The sequence below is a fragment of the Cherax quadricarinatus genome, chromosome 31 (genome assembly GCF_038502225.1).
Source record: "Cherax quadricarinatus isolate ZL_2023a chromosome 31, ASM3850222v1, whole genome shotgun sequence".
NCBI classification, from domain to species: Eukaryota; Metazoa; Arthropoda; class Malacostraca; order Decapoda; family Parastacidae; genus Cherax; species Cherax quadricarinatus.
The window spans coordinates 18,812,090-18,837,259 of record NC_091322.1 but is presented as its reverse complement, the minus strand read 5'-3'; the positions used below and the strand labels follow the sequence as shown (position 1 = coordinate 18,837,259).

Here is a 25,170-nt window from a genome sequence, read left to right as displayed (position 1 = left end):
GTAACCTCTTGTGAGGAACTGTGTCGAAGGCCTTCTTGCAGTCCAAAAAAATGCAGTCGATCCACCCCTCTCTCTCTTGTCTTACTTCTGTCACCTTGTCATAAAACTCTAGAGGTTTGTGTGTGTGTGTGTGTGTTAAATTTAGCGGTTCATACGTGCCATGGATGTCAAGACTATAATATCTCCTACTCTGCCGATGTCATGTGATGTTTACAGTGTGCTAGTGACGTCATGAATTCAGAAAATGTATATATTTACCAAACGATTGTTTTTTATTAAAATTGTGCGGCATACAGCGGAATATTTTACATTGATTCAAGTTAAATATATATTTTGTGTAGGAATGAGCTATATTCCTGCTGGGGTAGTGTAAAAATATTAGCAATGTATACCCGAATATTGATCATGCAGGAAATATACCAGTGTTAGTGTTACTGGTATATTGGTGTGGAAATACCTGGGGGGGGGAAGGAGAACTCTAACTCTTTGGATCTAGAGCAGTAGAGGATTCGAATCTATGCTCTCAGTTCCCCACCCAGGCAGAGTGCTTCAGCCACCCCTCCGGCACGACAATATTTACACACATACACACATGTTTATATAATTTCTTAAATCTTTTTAATTAGTCATAGTTTTGTGGAGTTTCTGAGAGAGAGAGAGAGAGAGAGAGAGAGAGAGAGAGAGAGAGAGAGAGAGAGAGAGTAGTTGAAGGAAGTGCAGAGAGTTGAATACGTGCTTCCTGGGTGGCCGGCCACGGCTCTTAACACAGCATCACCTTAATGAAATCCCTGGGTGGCTTTTCTTGCCGGAGAGCACATTGCATAATGCATAAAACGTCAGTGAGGCGCTCACACAACCTCCGTCTCTCCCAGCTTTCTCCGTGGAGGAAAAAAATATTTGGTTGGAAACCATTTTGGAGGCATGACAGGGCGGATAGAGTCGGGTTGTCAGTGTCGTCGGGTGGAGGATGCTTGATGTGGTCGGTCTGTGTGTGTTGCTGGGTCGGGTCCTAGGTCCTGCAGTCGGATTGTAATCGTGTGTGTTGGGTTGTGAGTGTCGGGTCGTTGGTGACACATGAAGGATGACCCTGACGAAGGATGGTGACTGCTTAAAAGAGAAAAATAAAAAAATTCGATATACATACCATAGTTCAAAAGTCATTATAAGACACACATTATCATGAGTTTACTGTTTTTTAACTGTGATTTATTGCAGACAATCAGAAGCATATCATTCGGGAACTGACTCGTAAATGAACTTATATTTCCATACCCACTCGGTTAAGTAGTGGATTCCTGCACTCTTATTTTCTGTCTCTGTGTCAAGAAGTAAATAGTGGTTAGACTCGCTTCATCCATTTGGGATACAGTGAAAGGTTGATATATACTGTAAACACTGTGTACACTGGAGTATCACTCGGCTATTTGGCATGACTGATTATCTAGTTACAGTTACACAGAATATCCAGAACTCATCAGGTGGAGGTGGCTGCTTTTCGAGGTCGTATCTGGGAGGTCTCGGGGTCAAACCGCAGGAGGACACTCCAGCCTCCAGTGTTTCATGCAGTTGTATATCAAGAGGGTGTGTGGGGTGAAGCTCTCCAGCGAGGAGCCATAACTCTAGTCAAGTATTCTGGTCCAGCTTCATAGTGATCTTGCTGTCCCCTTCCTTCAAAAAGCAGTGGTGATCGTCTTTTTTTTTTTTAAGAGGTTTCTTAAGCTCCGTCAAAGGAAGTCCCCTGTCACCGGAGCTCCGACAGGAAAATTTCCAAGATACGTCAAAGAAACCCTAGAGTTTCAAGAGGATCTGGCGGCTCTTCCAAGAGAAGCCTCTGGAGACTGCGGACATCTTCACGTTAAGGGGAGGTACGTGAAGGGCGCTCCGGCCACTCCCTGTCGTCAAGGAGTGTCTTCACGCCTGGCCACTAAGTTCTTAAAGTCCGGTAACTTACATCTTCCGCTGCTTCCCCTCACTCCCGTCCTTCCTTCCTGCCGCTCTGCGGCCCGTACCTCCGCCCCTCCCTTCACTCATCTCTAAGAGACGCTGCTCCTCCTTCCCTGCTGAAGAGGAGTCTGAAGGAGGGGAAGCAGCCTTCCTCCACCGTGCTGAGGGAGAGTAAGGAGGAGGGAGTCTCTCCCCACCGCCCCCCCCACCTCCGTGCTGAGGGAGAGTCAGGAAGGCCAAGGGCGGGTCATTGGCCATCACCGACATGAACAAATCTAAGGCCATCGTTGTTTCAACGTCCAAGCAGCAAGACAGGACGTGCTTCGGGACGTGCAGGTAAGGACAGTGCGTGTTTGTATATAGTTTGGTGTATTATTTAGGCTGTGTGTGGACTGTTTCTCAACGTTTCTTGCTTCTCTTTACTCACATTTGTATATTTGTTTCTGGCTAGCTTGAATCTCTGATACATTTCTTGATTTGCACACTTACTGTGTTGATTCCAGGTCCTTGATGTTTTTTTCATAACTCTCCTGTACCCTCTATTAAACATTCTTTCATTAGTTCGTCTTATATTCTTATTTTGTTGAAAAAACTATGGAATTCCGCTTTCATATATGCTTCAGAATTTTTTGTAAAAATTATTTGTGGCTGTCCGTTGAAATATTGTTTACAATCTAGTTCTTCTAAAATACTGTTTGAAATCATAATAATAATGACAATAACAGTATAAAATACTTGACAGTATTACTCCAGGTAGTATACTTGTCTTTCTTATTTAAGATCTCCTCGAGGAAGACCTGTTTCAAACTCGCGTTCAGTTCTTATTCCTCCTGTTATTCATTGTCAGTTCGTTCACGTTATTGCTTGGTCTTTTAGTGTTGTCTTACGTTCATATTTGTGTTCACATTCACTGCCTGTTAACCTGTGTGTGGTTCGTAGGTCCTCGCTCCCTCGACCCGGTCAAGGATCAGTCCTTTAGAGTAAGGGTATCTTGATCCAAGGAATTACAGTTAGTCTTTCTTGGATAAAACCTGATTATCATGTATTTATTTTGTGCAGTACCGAGAACTTGATGATTAAGACGCATGTGCAACACTTAGGGATCGTTATTGTCGAAATGTTCCGCCTCCGCAGCAGGCTTTTTCAATCGAGTGCGGAGGCGACTTTTATACTTTATATTAATTGCCTCTATTTGATTTTAAAAGCCTGCTATGTAGAAGAAATGTTTCAGACACAAAGATACCCAAGTGTTGTAGAAGTGTCTTGTTTATCAACTCTGGCTGTCATCCATTGTCCAGGAGCTGTAGGGTCCCTATTCAGCACTTTCCCATGAATAAATATTCTTAATGATTGGGCAAAAAATTATGAAGCATAGGCTTTAAATGTTAGAGCGAGGAGGAGGCTGAAAGCAATAGAGACGCTGCAACACAATGTGTGGTGTGAATATGCAGAGAATTTGGAGCATAAAAATTATAAGAGGGTGTAGGGTTACCGAAGGTATAATCCAGAGGGATGAAGAGGGGCTCTTGAAGTGGTTTGGATATTTAGTGAGGATGGAGCAGAATAGGATGACCAGGAAAGTGTATAAATCTGGGGTGAAAGGTAAAAGGGATAAGAGTTGTCGAGGGAAGGACTAGAGGGAGAAGATAAAGGAGGTTTTGAGTGCAAGGGGCTTGAATATCCAGCAAGCTTATGTTGGAGTGTGAGCAAGGTAACATTTATGCAGGGAAATACCGGTAGCCGGACCTGAGTCCTGAAGTGGGATGTTGTTCGAAGTGTCATTGGCATTATATCTGTGAATTTCTAGCAAGACAGCGACTGAATGATAGTGAATATATTTCCTTTTTATTCGGGTCACCCTGCGTTAGTTGGGGACGGCAGCTGTGTTTAAAAATAATCTGTCATCCTTCTACTTTATTGCTGGTGATAGCGCTGTCAGCCTAGAGCCAGAGTTGGTAGAGTTATGTTGTTAATTCCTTTCAGCGGTAATGTCTACCTGCCTTCAGTAGAGTTTGTAGAGTCATGTTGTCCACCTGCAACAGTAATGTCTACCCTCCAATAGAGTTTGTAGAGTCATGTTGTCCACCTGCAACAGTAATGTCTACCCTCCAATAGAGTTTGTAGAGTCATGTTGTCCACCTGCAACAGTAATGTCTACCCTCCAATAGAGTTTGTAGAGTCATGTTGTCCACCTGCAACAGTAATGTCTACCCTCCAATAGAGTTTGTAGAGTCATGTTGTCCACCTGCCTTCCGTCTGACTCTTTCTCTTATTAGATTTGCATGGAGAGTATCCTGGCCGGGCGTATTCTGTCTTGTCAGTATAGTAGTCTTGACGACCAGGACCAGGGCAAGAGTGGTCTTGGCAACCAGACCAGGTGTGGTCTTTCCCAGGTCTGGTGCGGTCTTGAATATTAGGACCAGGTTTAGGGGGATTTAACCAGGACATCAGCAGTGTGCTGCTACACTATACTGTATAAGTTACACAGTGGGAACAAAATCCAGCTATGTTTCCCTGTCATATTTCATCACTCAGGATATGCTACATATATAGTGCTGAAATGTGTCAGCCTGAACTGGAAAACTTTAGTAGCGTCAGTCTGAGCTGGGAGACTTCAGTAATGTCAGTCTAAGCAGGAAGACTTCAGTAATGTCAGTCTAAGCAGGAAGACTTCGGTAATGTCAGCCTGAGCTGGGAGACTTCGGTAATGTCAGTCTGAGCTGGGAGACTTCGGTAATGTCAGTCTGAGCTGGGAGACTTCGGTAATGTCAGTCTGAGCTGGGAGACTTCGGTAATGTCAGCCTGAGCTGGGAGACTTCGGTAATGTCAGCCTGAGCTGGGAGACTTCGGTAATGTCAGTCTGAGCTGGGAGACTTCGGTAATGTCAGTCTGAGCTGGGAGACTTCGGTAATGTCAGTCTGAGCTGGGAGACTTCGGTAATGTCAGTCTGAGCTGGGAGACTTCGGTAATGTCAGTCTGAGCTGGGAGACTTCGGTAATGTCAGTCTGAGCTGGGAGACTTCGGTAATGTCAGTCTGAGCTGGGAGACTTCGGTAATGTCAGTCTGAGCTGGGAGACTTCAGTAATGTCAGTCTAAGCAGGAAGACTTCAGTAATGTCAGTCTAAGCAGGAAGACTTCGGTAATGTCAGCCTGAGCTGGGAGACTTCGGTAATGTCAGTCTGAGCTGGGAGACTTCGGTAATGTCAGTCTGAGCTGGGAGACTTCGGTAATGTCAGTCTGAGCTGGGAGACTTCGGTAATGTCAGCCTGAGCTGGGAGACTTCGGTAATGTCAGCCTGAGCTGGGAGACTTCGGTAATGTCAGCCTGAGCTGGGAGACTTCGGTAATGTCAGTCTGAGCTGGGAGACTTCGGTAACGTCAGTCTGAGCTGGGAGACTTCGGTAATGTCAGTCTGAGCTGGGAGACTTCGGTAATGTCAGTCTGAGCTGGGAGACTTCGGTAATGTCAGTCTGAGCTGGGAGACTTCGGTAATGTCAGTCTGAACTGGGAGACTTCGGTAATGTCAGTCTGAGCTGGGAGACTTCGGTAATGTCAGTCTGAGCTGGGAGACTTCGGTAATGTCAGTCTGAGCTGGGAGACTTCGGTAATGTCAGTCTGAGCTGGGAGACTTCGGTAATGTCAGTCTGAGCTGGGAGACTTCGGTAATGTCAGTCTGAGCTGGCAGACTTCAGTAGGTCACTGAGAATATCGTCAAGTATTCCATTAAGTGTTCATCAGGTTTGGCAGCTTTAAAGGTTACCTTCCAGCAGCACTGGAGTTACTATTACTTGGGACTTTCTGTCTCTCAGGGTATCCCATCCCATGTACAGGAGAAATGGAAGAGAGAGAGAGAGAGAGAGAGGGAGAGGGAAGGCAAAGAAGAAGGGTATCAACATACACACCTCCAGATGTTGATTTATACTCTAAGATATACTGAGATTATTATTATTACACAAATAACCCGCACATAGCAGAGAGAGAGAGAGAGAGAGAGAGAAGCTTATGACGACGTTTCGGTCAGACTTTGACCATTTACAAGTCACTAACACACGAAGGTGAGGGAGCCAGTATATATGACAGAGAGGGACAGGGACGGTATTGTGCCTTTTTGTTCATTATTATTATTATTATTATTATTATTATTATTATTATTATTATTATTATTATTATTATTATTCACGTTTTTCGTTAAACCCATAGAGGTCATGCCGCTCCTAGGAAATAGGAAATAATTAGATTTGATTCAAGGAAAGGTAGGATAGCTTCTGTTCTTTGGGTCAAGAGGCCTTAAGCAGCAAGAAGGTAGCCTTGAGCTCTTTGAAGGCTTATGGAGAGGATGTCTTAATTTCAGGTGTCTAGAGATGTTATTTTAGTTCTTTGGACAGTAGACCCTCCCCTTCCTCTCACCAGTCCTGTCTTCTTCCCATTTACCCAGACGCTGTATAGCCCATACTGGCTTAGTGCCTCCCCGTGAATATGATAATATCCACTAGCTTGCGTATGTTGGATACATTCTCAGTTTTCCAGCTTATGTGTAGTGTTCTGTATGTAGTGACGTTATAGGTTCACTCAGTGTTTCTTCATGCTTTACCAGTGAGGATAAGTTGTTAGCGCCCAGTGCTTTTGTTGTGACGGAGAGACACAGGTGTAGAGTAAGCTTACACTGTGGCCAAGTTTCACTCTGTATAGAGCTTCATAAAGTCAGCGTTGCCATAGTGATTGCTCTGTCCTGTCTCATTCCTCGCTGCTTATGTTCAATTTTCTCAAGCTTTCTCACTTCCTGACTTGTCTTCTGGACGCTGTCCAATTTTAGTTGTATAGTTCCTTCTCTCATGCTTACTGCTGCCATTCCTGCCTCGTTCAATGCTTCTCTGAATCTCCTGCTCAGTTCCTAGCATGCCTCTTTGTCATCTGTGAGTGCTCCTCCCTCCCTCCTCTGCTCTTATTATTTTAGACCCTAACTGTTGTCTTCCTTTAGTCTAGTTTCCATCTGAGACTTGTGGGTCAGTTGTGCATTGTTCCATCCACAGTATTATGACTTTTATTCTCCAATCTCTTTTGCTTATCTCGCTGCTCTCTCTCTCTCTCTCTCTCTCTCTCTCTCTCTCTCTCTCTCTCTCTCTCTCTCTCTCTCTCTCTCTCTCTCTCTCTCTCTCTCTCTCTCTCTCTCCTTGCTTTGTTTTCTCTGTGGTTTAGGTTCAGACACAGCTCTCTTCTTTTTTTTTACTATTTCCATTCCTCCTGATTATCTTTCTATGGTTCCAGCATATTTTACATATTCCTATCAATGTAGCATGTGCTGTTGTCTTTCCATTCATACATCCCACTTTACTCTTGGGAAACCTCTTATCCGTTCAAAATTTCCTTAACTTGTAGTCAGGTTTTCTGTGTCCTCCTCGCTCCCTTTTCTCTACTTCCACCTCTACCTTAGCACAGTGGTCATTGACTCGTAATAAAATAATTCTCCTAAGACTGATTCATTTTAGGTGAAGACCGGGTCCAGTCTTGTTGGTTCATCCTCTGCTCAGATTCTTGTGTTTTCTTATACATGCTGGCTCAACAAGTTTGCCTTGCAATTTCCACCAGTGTTACTCTCTGTGTTTCTATTCTTCCCGATAAATCCCAGTTTTCCAAGACTGTCTTGTGAATGGAAATCCCTGTAAACATTAGCTACACACTGGTCCTTTTACTTCCTGTGAAGTTTTCTCCGTATAGTTTCGTCTTGTCCACATTTCTTGCCTCGATCTCCTGTTTTTCAGAGGTTAATGAGATAAAAATTAGAGACAGCTTTATGGTCTGTAAGCAACCCTCACAGAGACCATCAGGTCTCTTAACAAGTTTCAGAAGGTCCCCTTATGATCTGCAGAGTCCTATGGTCTCCTCGTGCAAGTCTTGACCCAAGAAATTGAACCTGTCCTCCCTTTCTTAGAACTGAACCTGATTGCTTCAGTTGTATGACCCCTACGAGTTTAGCGCTTCTCCATAAGCATAATTAATTATAATTATAATACTGGAGACAGTGTTATAATTATAATTTGAGGTGATCAGTCCCTCGGGACTGATCACCTCAGAAGTACCTCTCCACTTCTAATGCCTCCACAGTTATAATTGCCTGTATTGATCTGAGAAAACCGGCTACGAAGACGAAAAGTTTCGGCAGTGAAGATAATTACGTGTTGCACATGTGTTCTGCTTCTCCACAAGAACCTTTTACGTTCTCAGGTCCCTGACTCCTCTAGATCTGTCTCATTCACCTTATTACTAGTCCTTTAAGTTGCAGTTCTCGCGCATCCTAAAAACACTGTCACTTGTATAGATTAGATTCTGCCACCGAAGTGGCTAGTTTATTGTGCACTCCACATCCATCCTATGGAGGGTAGCGCAAGAGCATATAGATGCACACAAGGCCTAGGAACTAGGCCCCAAAAGTGCTAACAGGAGTACATCTGGATTTATATCTACAGTTCACTTATCTGTTACAAGCAAAATTAGGAAATATGCTTAATATATCTGGTATCTTATTTTCATTAATAAGATATCTTGACATATCACATAGGTTACTATACTGTCTTTGTATTCCTCAATAAGTCAACAATTGAGTGCATGGTGTTCAAGTACCTCTGTAGACGTCGGGGTGACACAACATCATTCTGCTCTCACTGGAGGACGTCATCTAGTTCTACACAAATGGTATACAATATCAACAAAATCAAAATTAGATACATGTGCAACATCTGGGTATCTTTATTGTAGATGTTTCACCATCCAGTGACTTTCTCAATACAAATTCAAGAAGACAGTTGAACTACATATCTCATTGCTTTTGGAGAAGAGTTCAGGAGCGGAACTCTTCTGTAATAATCTACTCTTGTAACAACAAACAATGAGCTGCTTATAAGAGCGAATTTGCGCATACACTGGAAAGCGCACAGTCGCGCATGTTCTGTTACAATCTCACACAGACACGCACTCACACAAACGCAGATGCACACATCACACACATGTAAGCGCGAACCAATGCACTCAACCACACTAACACACACACACACACACACACACATACACACACACACACACACACATACACACACACACACACACACACACACACACACACACACACACACACACACACACATGAAGATAGGGGAAGGGCACAGAAGACCACAGACAGAGTATAGGCTAGGTGGCCAAAGACTGCAAACCTCACTCAAGGAGAAAGATCTTGGGGTGAGTATAACACCGAGCATGTCTCCGGAAGCACACATCAATCAGATACCTGCTGCAGCATATGGGCGCCTGGCAAACCTGAGAACAGCATTCCGATACCTTAGTAAGGAATCATTCAAGACACTGTACACCGTGTATGTCAGGCCCATACTGGAGTATGCAGCACCTGTTTAGAACCCGCACTTGATAAAGCACGTCAAGAAACTAGAGAAAGTACAAAGGTTTGCGACAAGGTTAGTTCCAGAGCTAAGGGGAATGTCCTATGAAGAAAGATTAAGGGAAATCGGCCTGACGACACTGGCGGACAGGAGGGTCAGGGGAGACATGATAACGACATATAAAATACTGCGTGGAATAGACAAGGTGGACAAGGACAGGATGTTCCAGGGAGGGGACACAGAAACAAGAGGCCACAATTGGAAGTTGAAGACACAAATGAGTCAGAGAGATAGTAGGAAGTATTTCTTCAGTCATAGAGTTGTAAGGCAGTGGAATAGCCTAGAAAATGACGTAGTGGAGGCAGGAACCATACACAGTTTTAAGACTAGGTTTGATAAAGCTCATGGATATATATATATATATATATATATATATATATATATATATATATATATATATATATATACATATATATATATATATGAACTGCTGCTTGCTGCAGCCGCAGCAAGCAGCAACAAGGCTGCTCCTATATCTTGCCGTCCCCTGGGCCTATCCGAACTCCAGTGATGGCCAAATTTGCAAGTACTGCTGCAACAACATGCAAGGAACCTATAGTGACATAAAAACTGACGGTGACGACAACGAAATGGACTAAATATGACAAAAGAGGGACCGGCATTCAAGTACCAGACCTGCTGCCAGACGTGAACCAGACATGAGACGTTTTCCACTACAGTGAAATAACTGACCTCCATATCAACTGCACCAGTGTTTAACGGGAAGACAACATGGCAGAAAACCTGATCAACTAAATCTCCAAGGAAATGACAGGTCTGTAGGACTTTTTTCTTCAGTGCCAAACGAGGGAAAGAATTGAGCATTTAAACATGGCTGACCGGCATCCAAACAGCCGCTACTGCCAGACGTACAACTAGCGAAGTGAAATTCTCATCTTTACTGACGTTCATCTGTTGACAGTAGCATCATATCTGTACCACCATCATATCACCTGTACCAGTGCTAACGAGAGGGAAACACAGGAGACATCGTCAAATCAACAGTACAAAACTCCAAGGTTATAGGTCGGATATCCCTCAGTGCCAGTCGTGAGAAAGAAGTGAATAGTTAAACAGTCAAGGTTAATGTTTTAGTAGCTGACCTATATTCAGCTGACCAGTGTACAGTGAGAGAATCATAGCAGAAAACGCCAAATATATCTATAAACTCAAGGAAAGTCAGGTTGTAGGTGGCGTTACTCCCCTCAGTGTTTTAAAAATGGCTGAGTCAGCAGAACAGGTCAGGAGACAACAACACCACACAACCCCCGATAAATGGAATTGAGGGGGATTTGGAAGGATAAAACCATGGATTAAACCTTTCTGATCTACCAGAATGGAAAGGAGTTAGAAGTTAATTGGTGAAGCCAGACTGTGAAGTGAGATGGGAAGGGGAGTGTGTAATAAGGGGTTAACTGTAAGGGTTTTGTGAAGTTAAGGGAAAAGTGAGCAGTGAAGAGGGTTTTGAAGAGGAAATTTTACTAGTAATTCAGTGGTGATTGCTAAAGCAGATACTAAGTGTACTAGGGACTGGAAAAGAGAAATAAATATTATTGTATATGAGTAAAAGAGCGAAGAGTGAAAATGGCAGGCATTAGGGGGGTACAGGCTGCCATAATTATATTTATATTTCTTCTTCAATTCCATGAAGAAAGAAATCAGTCATGGGGGCTGGAAAAGGTGAATGGAGTAACAGCGCCCTGGACAGTAAAAGCCCAACAGTTGCCATCCTACCAGAAAAGTAAATGTCACTATCGCCGCAAGGTATGGCAACACCGCATACCCAAACAAAAACAGTGGCACACAGCTCTTATTGTAGCGCTCTTAAGTGGTGATATCCAAATTAATCCAGGACCTCAAACTATTGTGCAGAGGCAAAACAGACAGATAAATGACGGCGATAATGACGGTCTAGTAGCTAGGAATGATAACCTTAACTCCATATGTAATGCATACATAGGTCAATGTGAGACAATACAGCCATTATTATCTCAAACACTACCAAACAGGTGCATACACTGTACTAAAGTACGCATGAAAAACAGAAAAGGCACCTTATGTAAAATGTGTAAGGGGTGGGTGCATGATGGATGTATGTACAATTATAGCAACGGTGCCAGAATTCATTTTGTGTGTAACAAATGCACTTTGGCACAGTTACCCTTTAGCAGTGATGACATTGATTTACCTAATTTTAATACAAATGACCCATTGCCATATATTGATGATTATGATTGTTTTATGAAAACAGGCCTTCACTTTATTCATGTCAATGCAAGATCACTTCTTCCTAAATTGGCAGAGATTAGGATTCTAGCTAACAAAATTAGGGCGGCAGTTATAACCATCTCTGAATCTTGGTTGGATGATACGGTGACTGACGACGAGGTCAAAATAGATGGTTACAATATAAAACGCTTAGATAGGAACAGAAAGGGTGGTGGAGTATGTGCCTACATTAGAAATGACTTAGCTTACAACCCAAGACCTGATTTAAATAACAATAAACTGGAGATTCTATGGTTTGAAGTGCTGCTTCCTAAGACCAAACCCATCTTAGTAGGAACTAGTTACCGCCCTCCTACCCAGGACCAGTTCTTAGAAGACTTTTCCAGAGTCTTGTCCGGAGTTGAAAACAATTGCGAGACAATAATACTGGGCGACTTCAATATCTGTTTTCAGCAGCAAAATAACGGGCTATGCAAAAGGTATAAGCAAATTCTAGGATTAAATAGTTACACTCAACTAATTAATACTCCAACCCGGATCACACAGTTCTCAGCCACCCTAATTGACCACATACTTTGTAACCGCTCTGAGAACATTAGTCAGTCAGGCGTCATTACCACAGGTCTTAGTGATCATTTCATCATTTACTGCACCAGGAAAATCACTAGGGATAGGATAGGCCTACACAGGACAATAAAAATGAGGTCAACTAGAAACTACAGTAAAGAAACACTGGTAAATAGGCTACACAATTGTGACTGGACAGAGATAACAAGTTGCACGGACGTAAACGATGCCTGGGAAAAATTCAAAACAATGTTCACTACCATCCTTGATAATATTGCACCAGTTAAAGAGGTTAGGATTAAACGAAGAACTGAACCCTGGATGAATACTGAGATATTAGATAATATGAAATTCAGAGACCAGCTGCTAAAAAGATTTAAAGCAAACAGACAGGATATTGCAGCACTAAATGAATTCCAAAGGGTGAGGAACAGAGTACAGAGACTTATAAAAGGAGCAAAGGCAAAGCACTACTGCTCAAAAATTGAAGAGTATAAGCATAACCCCAGAAAGCTCTGGCAACAACTAAAACAGTTGGGGTATAGCCATAAGCCAGTAGATAGGTCTAACATAGTACTCACTATCGATAATGAGGTATGCCACGAAACATCTAAGGTGGCAAATTGCTTTAATTCATACTACACATCTGTTGCATCAACACTAGTAAGTAAACTACCAGCTGCATCAAATACCTTTAACACAGACTCTGATAAGTTTCAAACATACTATACCAATAAAGGGGTAACCCCAAACAGTTGTCAACTAGTAAGTGTATCTCATGACTTTATTCAAAAAGAACTAAGCAGGTTAAACCCAACTAAGAGCACAGGCCCTGATAACATCCCGTCTAAGTTCCTAAAAGATGGTGCTTCTGAACTGTCAATCCCTATTGCTCACATAATAAATCTATCAATCACCACTAATACCGTACCGGAGGGGTTCAAGGAGGCCAGAGTTACTCCTATCTTCAAGAAAAATAGTAGGTCTGATGTAAGCAACTATAGGCCTGTTAGTATACTCAGTATAATATCTAAAATTCTAGAGAGGGCGGTGTATTCTCAAGTAGTTAAGTACCTTAATGACAACAACATTCTCCATAGCTATCAATCGGGCTTTAGAAGATCCTACTCAACCGACACCTCCCTTATTAATCTGATGGATTACCTGAGAACTGAAATGTCAAAGGGGAACCTCATAGGTATGGTAACCTTAGACCTGCAAAAGGCCTTCGATACTGTCAACCACAATATATTATGTAATAAACTTCAAGCTATCGGTATAGGTTCTGTAGACTGGTTTAAGTCCTACCTTAGCAACAGGAGACAAATAGTCAAAATCAACAAAACAGAATCAGAACCCCTGCCGATAACATGTGGAGTTCCCCAAGGTAGTATTCTGGGTCCCTTATTATTCTTATGTTATGTCAATGATATGCCTATCAGTGTCAAGTGCAAACTCCTACTGTATGCAGATGACAGTGCTCTGTTAGTGTCAGGTAAAGACCCACAAGATATTGCTAATGTTTTAACACTGGAACTGGAGTCCTGCAGCAAATGGTTAGTAGACAACAAACTATCATTACACCTAGGGAAAACTGAAGCCATTCTCTTTGGCACGAAACATAAACTGAGAAGGGTAAATAATTTTAATGTTCAATGTAATGGGGAGCCCATCACTTTGGTTTCATCAGTAAAATATTTGGGAATCCCCTTTGACCCATGCATGTCAGGAGAATTGATAGGGAACAGTGTAGTAAAGAAAGCGAATGCCAGACTGAAGTTCCTGTATAGACAAGCACAGTGTCTACCTACTGAGGCTCGCAGGACCCTATGTCTAGCCCTTATACAATGCCATATGGATTACGCTTGCTCTTCTTGGTACTCTGCCTTGACAAAAAAACTGAAAGATAGACTGCAAATCACCCAGAACAAAATCGTAAGATTCATCCTGGGGCTGGGACCAAGAGAACATGTAGGCCAGGATGAATTACAGCAGTTGGATATGCTGAATGTTGAAGACAGAGTAAAACAACTGAAGCTAAATCATGTTTATAAAATTGCTCACAAACAATGTCCAGAATATCTTGCTGTCAATTTTGTCAAGGTTGGGAACCAAAGCAATCATAGTACTAGGGGGAGAGAGCACAACTTTGTAGTACCCACAGTCAGTGGCCAGGCTTCAAACACCTTTTATTGTACAGCAATAAAGGAATGGAACAGACTGCCCGCACATGTCAAAGCCAGTCATAGCATGAACCAGTTCAAGAAGAGTGCCAAAAGGTGTCTGATGAATGTAGCTACAGAAAGGGAGGGGAATGATTTTCTATTTTTTAGCTAACATACGTGTAAATTTTACCTTATTCCTAGTAATGACCCTCGTATTGTAGATAGTCTTAATGACCCTCGTGTAGTAGATAGTCTTTTTAGTATGATAATAAGATGTTATCTTCATTGTAGAATAATAAGAAAATATTATAACCTTTATATTATAATAATAAGGTAAAAGGACCCCAATGGAAATAAGTCACTCTGTCTGACTTTTTTGGGTTATCCTAGGTTCTCTACACATATGCTGCTATGTATGATAATTCTATGTAACTGTATTTGTGTATACCTGAATAAACTTACTTACTTACTTACTTACTTATATATATATATATATATATATATATATATATATATATATATATATATATATATATATATATATATATATATATATATATATATATATATATATATATATATATATATATATATATATATATATATACCAGGACTCAAGTCCGGCCTGCCGGTTTCCCTGAACCCCTTCATAAATGTTACTTTGCTCACACTCCAACAGCACGTCAAGTATTAAAAACCATTTGTCTCCATTCACTCCTATCAAACACGCTCACGCACGCCTGCTGGAAGTCCAAGCCCCTCGCACACAAAACCTCCTTTACCCCCTCCCTCCAACCTTTCCTAGGCCGACCCCTACCCCGCCTTCCTTCCACTACAGACTGATACACTCTTGAAGTCATTCTGTTTCGCTCCATTCTCTCTACATGTCCAAACCACCTCAACAACCCTTCCTCAGCCCTCTGGACAACAGTTTTGGTAATCCCGCACCTCCTCCTAACTTCCAAACTACGAATTCTCTGCATTATATTCACACCACACATTGCCCTCAGACATGACATCTCCACTGCCTCCAGCCTTCTCCTCGCTGCAACATTCATCACCCATGCTTCACACCCATATAAGAGCGTTGGTAAAACTATACTCTCATGCATTCCCCTCTTTGCCTCCAAGGACAAAGTTCTTTGTCTCCACAGACTCCTAAGTGCACCACTCACTCTTTTTCCCTCATCAATTCTATGATTCACCTAATCTTTCATAGACCCATCCACTGACACGTCCACTCCCAAATATCTGAATACATTCACCTCCTCCATACTCTCTCCCTCCAATCTGATATTCAATCTTTCATCACCTAATCTTTTTGTTATCCTCATAACCTTACTCTTTCCTGTATTCACCTTTAATTTTCTTCTTTTGCACACCCTACCAAATTCATCCACCAATCTCTGCAACTTCTCTTCAGAATCTCCCAAGAGCACAGTGTCATCAGCAAAGAGCAGCTGTGACAACTCCCACTTTGTGTGTGATTCTTTATCTTTTAACTCCACGCCTCTTGTCAAGACCCTTGCATTTACTTCTCTTACAACCCCATCTATAAATATATTAAACAACCACGGTGACATCACACATCCTTGTCTAAGGCCTACTTTTACTGGGAAATAATTTCCCTCTTTCCTACATACTCTAACTTGAGCCTCACTATCCTCGTAAAAACTCTTCACTGCTTTCAGTAACCTACCTCCTACACCATACACTTGCAACATCTGCCACATTGCCCCCCTATATATATATATATATATATATATATATATATATATATATATATATATATATATATATATATATATATAATAAGATCACAGTAAACAGGTGATTTCAGAATATGCAAAACAACCACTGTGAAAGAAGAGAGAAATTCCAAGCGCTTTCGTGACTACTCACATTTTCAAGAAACATTGAAAGTAATGCATCAAAGGAAGGCATATAAAGGGTCTAGCCCACACCTCACTATCACATCCCACAACAAAGCAACACCTGACGCGCGACTCATAAGAAAGGGAACACTGCAGCAGGCCCGCTGGCCCAACTAGACAGGTCCTTCACACAACCCACCAACAAACTATTCTACCCAAGAATTAAGCATTTTAAAATTTATTATTTGTCCAATGTATTATTAAATTCTTCCCAAATTCTATTAATTATAAATGGATCTAATTTATATAAACCAAAGGAAATATTCATATTATTGTCAAAACTGCTTTTTATGAAACAAGATTCAATTATATTCCTGTCGACAATGTACTTGCTTGATACAACTTTCTCAACTTTTTGAAAATCAATTGGATGGTTAAAATCTCTCACATGAATAAATAGAGCACTGGAATCTTGTCCAGTTCTAATGCTATATTTATGTTGTTTTAATCCTAGTTCGAGATTTTTACCAGTTTGACCGTAATAAATTTTATCGCAAATTTTACAAGGAATCTTAGACACATCCGTCAGCATTTTGGGGGGAATTCTTTATCAAAAGTTATTTTACTTTATCAAGATTTTTAAATACAACTTTGATATTAAAAGTCTTAAGAAGAGAAGGCATATCAACCAAGTTTTCATGGTAAGGGAGAACCAACATATTTTTAGTTGAATAAGGCTAGTTGTCCCTTTTTGGATTGTAAAAAGTATTTCTAGCAATTTTAAAAGATTTATCAATTACATTTCTTGGGTATTTCCAATCATTACCTATTTCATAAATTTTGGATATTTCCTCATCTATGAACTCTGGACAACAAATACGTAAAGCTCTCAAAAACATTGATGAGAAAACAAACAGTTTAACTCTATCTTGATGTGAAGAATAATAGTGGACATTGGAACAGTTATTTGTAGGTTTTCTGTAAATTTTAATTTTGAATTCATTGTTACCCTTAATAATTAAAATATCTAGAAAAGTCAATGAGTTATTTTCTTCAAACTCAACAGTAAAGTTTATAGAATGAGCTAAGCTTTTTAATTTGCCAATGAAATGGTGTATATCTACATTCTTGGGCATAAGACACAAAATATCATCAACATATCTGAACCATTTAGCTCTATTAGAGAGGACTGTGTTGAGCAGCATTGTTTCAAAAAATTACATGTATAGGTTAATAAGAACAGGTGAAAGAGGATTTCCCATTGCCATACCAAACTTCTGAATGTAAAACTTATCATTAAATACAAATTTTGCATCAACAATGCAAAGTTTGATAAGTTTAACGATAGTAGGAACTGGCAATTGCCAGTTCCTACTATCATTATCAAAGTTTGATAAGTTTAATGATAGTAGGAACTGGTGTAGGAGCTTCTAAGCTAATTTCATTCTCATCCCTGTTTGGTGTACCAGCCTCACGAGCAGCATTTATATATTATTGTAACCACGAGCGAGTGGTATTGGTGACCCGAGAAAGAACAAACACTTTAATCATCATTCACTCCATTATTGTCTTGCCAGAGGCAAAACGACTTTATATTTCGATCTTCAGCTGTTTTTTTTTTTTCAGGGTATTTCTTCCTGCCTCTCCAGTTCCTCTTTCCATTTTCCCATTCACCTTTCCCTCCACTCTCTGTTACCTGTCTCTCCTGTTCTCCTTCCATGCCTTCCTCCTCCTCCCTCCATACCTACTACCTCTCCATTCCCTCCCCCTCCCTCTCTCTCTCTCTCTCTCTCTCTCTCTCTCTCTCTCTCTCTCTCTCTCTCTCCCTTCCTCATCCTTCTTCCCATTGTCCCCTTCCTTCCTCCAGTTGTCCCCTTCCTTCCTCCAGTTGTCCCCTTCCTTCCTCCAGTTGTCCCCTTCCTTCCTCCAGTTGTCCCCTTCCTTCCTCCAGTTGTTCCCTTCCTTCCTCCAGTTGTCCCCTCCCATCCTCCAGTTGTTCCCTTCCTTCCTCCAGTTGTTCCCTTCCTTCCTCCAGTTGTTCCCTTCCTTCCTCCAGTTGTCCCCTTCCTTCCTCCAGTTGTCCCCTTCCTTCCTCCAGTTGTCCCCTTCCTTCCTCCAGTTGTTCCCTTCCTTCCTCCAGTTGTCCCCTCCCATCCTCCAGTTGTTCCCTTCCTTCCTCCAGTTGTCCCCATCCTTTTTCCAGTTGTTCCCATCCTTCCTCCAGTTGTCCCCTTCCTTCCTACAGTTGTCCACATCCTTCCTCCAGTTGTCCCCATCCTTCCACCAGTTGTCCCCATCCTTCCTCCAGTTGTCCCCATCCTTCCTCCAATTGTTCCCTTCCTTCCTCCAGTTGTCCCTTCCTTCCTCCAGTTGTTTTCTTCCTCCAGTAGTCCCCTTCCTTACTCCAGTTGTTCCCTTCCTTCCTCCAGTTGTCCCCTTCCTTCCTCCAGTTGTTCCCTTCCTCCAGTTGTACCTTCCTCCAGTTGTCCCCATCCTTCCTATAGTTGTCCCCATCCTTCCTCCAGTTGTCCCATCCTTCTTCCAGTTGTCCCCATCCTTCCTCCAGTTGTCCCCATCCTTCTTCCAGTTGTCCCCATCCTTCCTCCAGTTGTCCCCATCCGTTGTCCAGTTGTCATCATCCTTCTTCCCATTGTTCCCTTCCTTCCTCCAGTTGTCCCCTCCTTCCTCCAGTTGTCCCCATCCTTCCTCCAGTTGTCCCCATCCTTCTTCTAGTTGTCCCCATCCTCCCTCCAGTTGTCCCCTCCTTCCTCCAGTTGTCCCCATCCTTCCTCCAGTTGTCCCCATCCTTCCTCCAGTTGTCCCCATGCTTCCTCCAGTTGTCCCCATCCTTCCTCCAGTTGTCCCCTTCCTTCCTCCAGTTGTCCTCATCTTTCCTCCAGTTGTCGCCATCCTTCCTCCAGTTGTCCCCATCATTCCTCCAGTTGTCCTCTCCTTCCTCCACTTGTCCCCATCCTTCCTCCAGTTGTCCCCATCCTTCATTCAGTTGTCCCCTCCTTCCTTTAGTTGTCCCCTCCTTCCTCCAGTTGTCCCCATCCTTCCTCCAGTTGTCCCCTTCCATCCTCCAGTTGTCCCCCATCCTTCCTCCAGTTGTCCCCATCCTTCCTCCAGTTGTCCCCTCCTTCCTCCACTTGTCCCCATCCTTCCTCCAGTTGTCCCCATCCTTCCTCCAATTGTTCCCATCCTTCCTCCAGTTGCCCCATCTTTACTCCAGTTGTCCCCATCCTTACTCCAGTTGTCCCCATCTTTCCTTCAGTTGTCTCCGTCCTTCCTCCAGTTGTCCCCATCCTTCCTCCAGTTGCCCCCATCCTTACTCCAGTTGTCCCATCCTTACTCCAGTTGTCTCCATCCTTACTCTAGTTGTCCCCATCCTTCCTCCAGTTGCCACAACCCTTCCTCTAGTTGTCCACATCCTTACTCCAGTTGCCCCCATCCTTACTCCAATTGTCCCCATCCTTACTCTAGTTGTCCCCATCGTTCCTCCAGTTGCCCCCAACCTTCCTCCAGTTGTCCCCATCCTTACTCCAGTTGTCCCCATCCTTACTCCAGTTGCCCCATCCTTCCTCCAGTTGTCCCCATCTTTACTCCAGTTGCTCCCATCCTTCCTCCCGTTGCCCCTCCACCCCTTCCCCTCCCACAGTAAAACATTACGGGGCAAGTACTTAGGGAAATTTCCCTCGAGGATCTTCTGTCTGTAAGTTTGTCTTCGCTCTCTCTCTCTCTCTCTCTCTCTCTCTCTCTCTCTCTCTCTCTCTCTCTCTCTCTCTCTCTCTCTCTCTCTCTCTCTCTCCCTCTCCCTCTCCCTCTCAGCAACCGGGCGAAATTATTTACAAATATCATCTCTCAGTCCACGGTAGGATTCGAACCTGCACACTCATTGGACGCAGCACTTTAACCAACACAGTCTGTGAATCGTTAAGAGTTCCAAACTGTCTTTCCAAGTTCCAGTGACAGTTTGGAATGGGAGTGACCGCCTGGCTGTGTGGCTAAAGTACTGTGTACTGTGACGCAGGTTCGAATTCCAACTTCGCTGATCGGGCGTGAGACGGTTCGTTCAGCGTGGTACCACGCTCACGTGGCGTGGAAGTGTTTGTAGAGGGGCGTGGGCGTGGCAGTAGGCGTGAATGTTAGCGTGGGCGTGGAGTGTGGGCGTAGGAGGGGAGGTAGATGGCTGTTTGGCTATGGCAGGACGTGGAAATATTAAAGAGGACCAACACGGACCAGGAAATGTGTTGAAGCAGATATCACGACCTCCCGCCCTCCCTCCCTCCCCCATCCCTCCCTCCTCCATCCCTCCATACCGTCCCTCCCATTCCTCCCTCCCTCCTCAATCCTCCATCAATCCCAGCCTCCCTCCTCTCCTGTGTGAAGGAAAATGAAAGGGAATAATAGCTAGGTTTTGTTTGCACCATGTAACTAGTATATGTAATTGAGTAGCAGCACAATACTGATGTACCCAGTTCCGTTAAATAGCTCTCTCTCTCTCTCTCTCTCTCTCTCTCTCTCTCTCTCTCTCTCTCTCTCTCTCTCTCTCTCTCTCTCTCTCTCTCTCTCTCTCTCTTTCTCTCTCTCACTATCAATACCTAACAGTCCATCACATCTACCTCCCACCTCCCGCTCCCCCCCCCCTCACTCCATCAGTCAATCATTTACTCACTACTTCCTGTCTCTTCTATCCTCCTTCCATCCGTCCATCCATCCTTGGATCCCGCAGCCATCCACTCACTGCTTGCACCGGCACTCTTGTTATTCCATACCACTCAGAGCAACGCCACTCAGAGCAACGCCACTCAGAGCAACGCCACTCAGAGCAACGCCACTCAGAGCAACGCCACTCAGAGCAACGCCACTCAGAGCAACGTCACTCAGAGCAACGTCACTCAGAGCAACGCCACTCAGAGCAACGCCACTCAGAGCAACGCCACTCAGAGCAACGTCACTCAGAGCAACGCCACTCAGAGCAACGCCACTCAGAGCAACGCCACTCAGAGCAACGTCACTCAGAGCAACGCCACTCAGAGCAACGCCACTCAGAGCAACGCCACTCAGAGCAACGTCACTCAGAGCAACGTCACTCAGAGCAACGCCACTCAGAGCAACGCCACTCAGAGCAACGCCACTCAGAGCAACGTCACTCAGAGCAACGCCACTCAGAGCAACGCCACTCAGAGCAACGCCACTCAGAGCAACGTCACTCAGAGCAACGCCACTCAGAGCAACGCCACTCAGAGCAACGTCACTCAGAGCAACGTCACTCAGAGCAACGCCACTCAGAGCAACGCCACTCAGAGCAACGCCACTCAGAGCAACGTCACTCAGAGCAACGCCACTCAGAGCAACGCCACTCAGAGCAACGTCACTCAGAGAAACGCCACTCAGAGCAACGCCACTCAGAGCAACGCCACTCAGAGCAATGCCACTCAGAGCAACACCGCTCAACACAACACCGCTCAACACAACACCGCTCAACACAACACCGCTCAACACAACACCGCTCAACACAACACCGCTCAACACAACACCGCTCAACGCAACACCGCTCAACGCAACACCGCTCAACGCAACACCGCTCAACGCAACACCGCTCAACACACCGCTCAACGCAACACCGCTCAACACAACACCGCTCAACGCAACACCGCTCAACGCAACACCGCTCAACGCAACACCGCTCAACACAACACCGCTCAACACAACACCGCTCAACACAACACCGCTCAACACAACACCGCTCAACACAACACCGCTCAACACAACACCGCTCAACACAACACGGTGTCATGAATAATGACGTCAGGCTGGCGCACACACTGTATGTTGGTGTGTATGTTGTATGTTACACACTGTATGTTGGTGTGTATGTTGTATGTTACACACTATATGTTGGTGTATATGTTGTTGTATGTTGCACACTGTATGTTGGTGTATATGTTGTTGTATGTTACACACTGTATGTTGGTGTATATGTTGTTGTATGTTACACACTGTATGTTGGTGTATATGTTGTTGTATATTACACACTGTATGTTGGTGTATATGTTGTTGTATATTACACACTGTATGTTGGTGTATATGTTGTTGTATGTTACACACTGTATGTTGGTGTATATGTTGTTGTATATTACACACTGTATGTTGGTGTATATGTTGTTGTATGTTACACACTATATGTTGGTGTATATGTTGTTGTATGTTACACACTGTATGTTGGTGTGTATGTTGCATGTTACACACTGTATGTTGGTGTATATGTTGTTGTATGTTGCACACTGTACGTTGGTGTATATGTTGTATGTTACACACTGTATGTTGGTGTATATGTTGTTGTATGTTACACACTATATGTTGGTGTATATGTTGTTGTATATTACACACTGTATGTTGGTGTATATGTTGTTGTATGTTGCACACTGTATGTTGGTGTGTATGTTGTTGCATGTTACACACTGCATGTTGGCGTATATGTTGTTGTATGTTATACACTGTATGTTGGTGTGTATGTTGTATGTTACACACTGTATGTTGGTGTGTATGTTGTTGTATGTTACACACTGTATGTTGGTGTGTATGTTGTTGTATGTTACACACTGTATGTTGGTGTGTATGTTGTTGTATGTTACACACTGTATGTTGGTGTGTATGTTGTTGTATGTTACACACTGTATGTTGGTGTGTATGTTGTTGTATGTTACACACTGTATGTTGGTGTGTATATTGTTGTATGTTGCACACTATATGTTGGTGTGTATGTTGTATGTTACACACTGTATGTTGGTGTGTATATTGTTGTATGTTACACACTGTATGTTGGTGTATATGTTGTTGTATGTTACACACTGTATATTGGTGTGTATGTTGTTGTATGTTACACACTGTATGTTGGTGTATATGTTGTTGTATGTTACACACTGTATGTTGGTGTATATGTTGTTGTATGTTACACACTGTATGTTGGTGTATATGTTGTTGTATGTTACACACTATATGTTGGTGTATATGTTGTTGTATGTTACACACTGTATGTTGGTGTGTATGTTGTTGTATGTTACACACTGTATGTTGGTGTGTATGTTGTTGTATGTTACACGCTGTATGTTGGTGTGTATGTTGTATGTTACACACAGTATGTTGGTGTGTATGTTGTATGTTACACTCTGTATGTTGGTGTGTATGTTGTATGTTACACACGGTATGTTGGTGTATATGTTGTATGTTATGCACTGTATGTTTGTGTATATGTTGTTGTATGTTACACACTGTATGTTGGTGTATATGTTGTTGTATGTTACACACTGTATGTTGGTGTGTATGTTGTATGCTACACACTGTATGTTGGTGTGTATGTTGTTGTATGTTACACACTGTATGTTGGTGTGTATGTTGTATGTTACACACTGTATGTTGGTGTGTATGTTGTTGTATGTTACACACTGTATGTTGGTGTGTATGTTGTTGTATGTTACACACTGTATGTTGGTGTGTATGTTGTTGTATGTCACACACTATGTTGGTGTGTATGTTGTTGTATGTTATCTTACCGCATTTCTAAAATGTAATGAGAGAAACGGAATAGTGAACTTAAACTAGAAACAGAGGAAGTCAAAAGAAACGTGCTCGCTCTGAAAATCTAAAACCTCAGCTATAGACGAATGTTTCGTTTCGCACGTTTCTTTTATTACATTAAAACAAACAATTATTTTAGGATTGCGTTAAGATTTTCGCCAAAATATTACGATACAAATTATACAATTATACAATTATACAAATTATATTTTTTTTATTTCCGCGTGAAAAATCTTCAACTTTATTTAACGCTTATTTTTTTTTAACTCGCTAAAAAGATAAATGATTAATTAAAAGTTAATATTTTTGAAGCGGACGAAGCTTTATTACGACTGTTTCCTTTATACGGACTTACCTGATGAACTTTCATTTTTTATTAGTCAGTGCTGAAAATTGTCGCACTGGAGAAAATGGAAACCAATCTGTTGGTGTTGGTGGCTCTTGATGCCTGTTGTTGGTGGCTCTTGATGCCTGTTGTTGGTGGCTCTTGATGCCTGTTGTTGGTGGCTCTTGATGCCTGTTGTTGGTGGCTCTTGATGCTTGTTGTTGGTGGCTCTTGATGCCTGTTGTTGGTGGCTCTTGATGCCTGTTGTTAGTGGCTCTTGATGCCTGTTGTTGGTGGCTCTTGATGCCTGTTGTTGGTGGCTCTTGATGCTTGTTGTTGGTGGCTCTTGATGTCTGTTGTTGGTGGCTCTTGATACCTGTTGTTGGTGGCTCTTGATGCCTGTTGTTGGTGGCTCTTGATGCCTGTTGTTGGTGGCTCTTGATGCCTGTTCTTGGTGGCTCTTGATGCCTGTTGTTGGTGGCTCTTGATGCCTGTTCTTGGTGGCTCTTGATGCCTGTGGTTGGTGGCTTTTGATGCCTGTTCTTGGTGGCTCGTGATGCCTGTTGTTGGTGGCTCTTGATGCCTGTTGTTGGTGGCTCTTGATGCCTCTTGTGACTCGTGATGCCTGTTGTTGGTGGCTCTTGATGCCTGTTGTTAGTGACTCTTGATGCCTGTTGTTGGTGGCTCTTGATGCCTCTTGTGACTCTTGATGCCTGTTGTTGGTGGCTCTTGATGCCTGTTGTGACTCTTGATGCCTGTTGGTGGCTCTTGATGCCTGTTGTTGTGGCTCTTGATGCCTGTTGTTGGTGACTTTTGATGCCTGTTGTTGTGGCCCTTGATGCCTGTTGTGACACTTGATGCCTGTTGTGGCTCTTAATGCTTTTTGTGGTGGCTCTTGATGCCTGTTGTGACTCTAGATGCCTGTTGTTGTGACTCTTGATGTCTGTTGTGGCTCTTGATGCTTGTTGCGTTGGCTCTTGATGCTTGTTGTGGCTCTTGATGCCTGTTGTGGCTCTTGATGCCTGGTGTGGCTCTTGA

General features: G+C 43.0%; 1 protein-coding gene across 2 annotated transcripts in view; it reads left to right on the top strand.

Annotated features, from left to right (window-relative positions):
* Positions 1–802: 802 nt before the first annotated feature.
* LOC128697421 (solute carrier family 35 member F1-like) overlaps positions 803–25,170 on the top strand; it is a 377,556-nt gene continuing 353,188 nt past the window's right edge. For both annotated transcript variants that reach the window (XM_070090232.1, XM_070090231.1), the window contains exon 1: positions 803–2,280. In XM_070090232.1, coding sequence (XP_069946333.1) covers positions 2,210–2,280 — 71 coding nt within the window. In that variant the 5' untranslated portion in view covers positions 803–2,209. The remainder of the gene's footprint in view (positions 2,281–25,170) is intronic.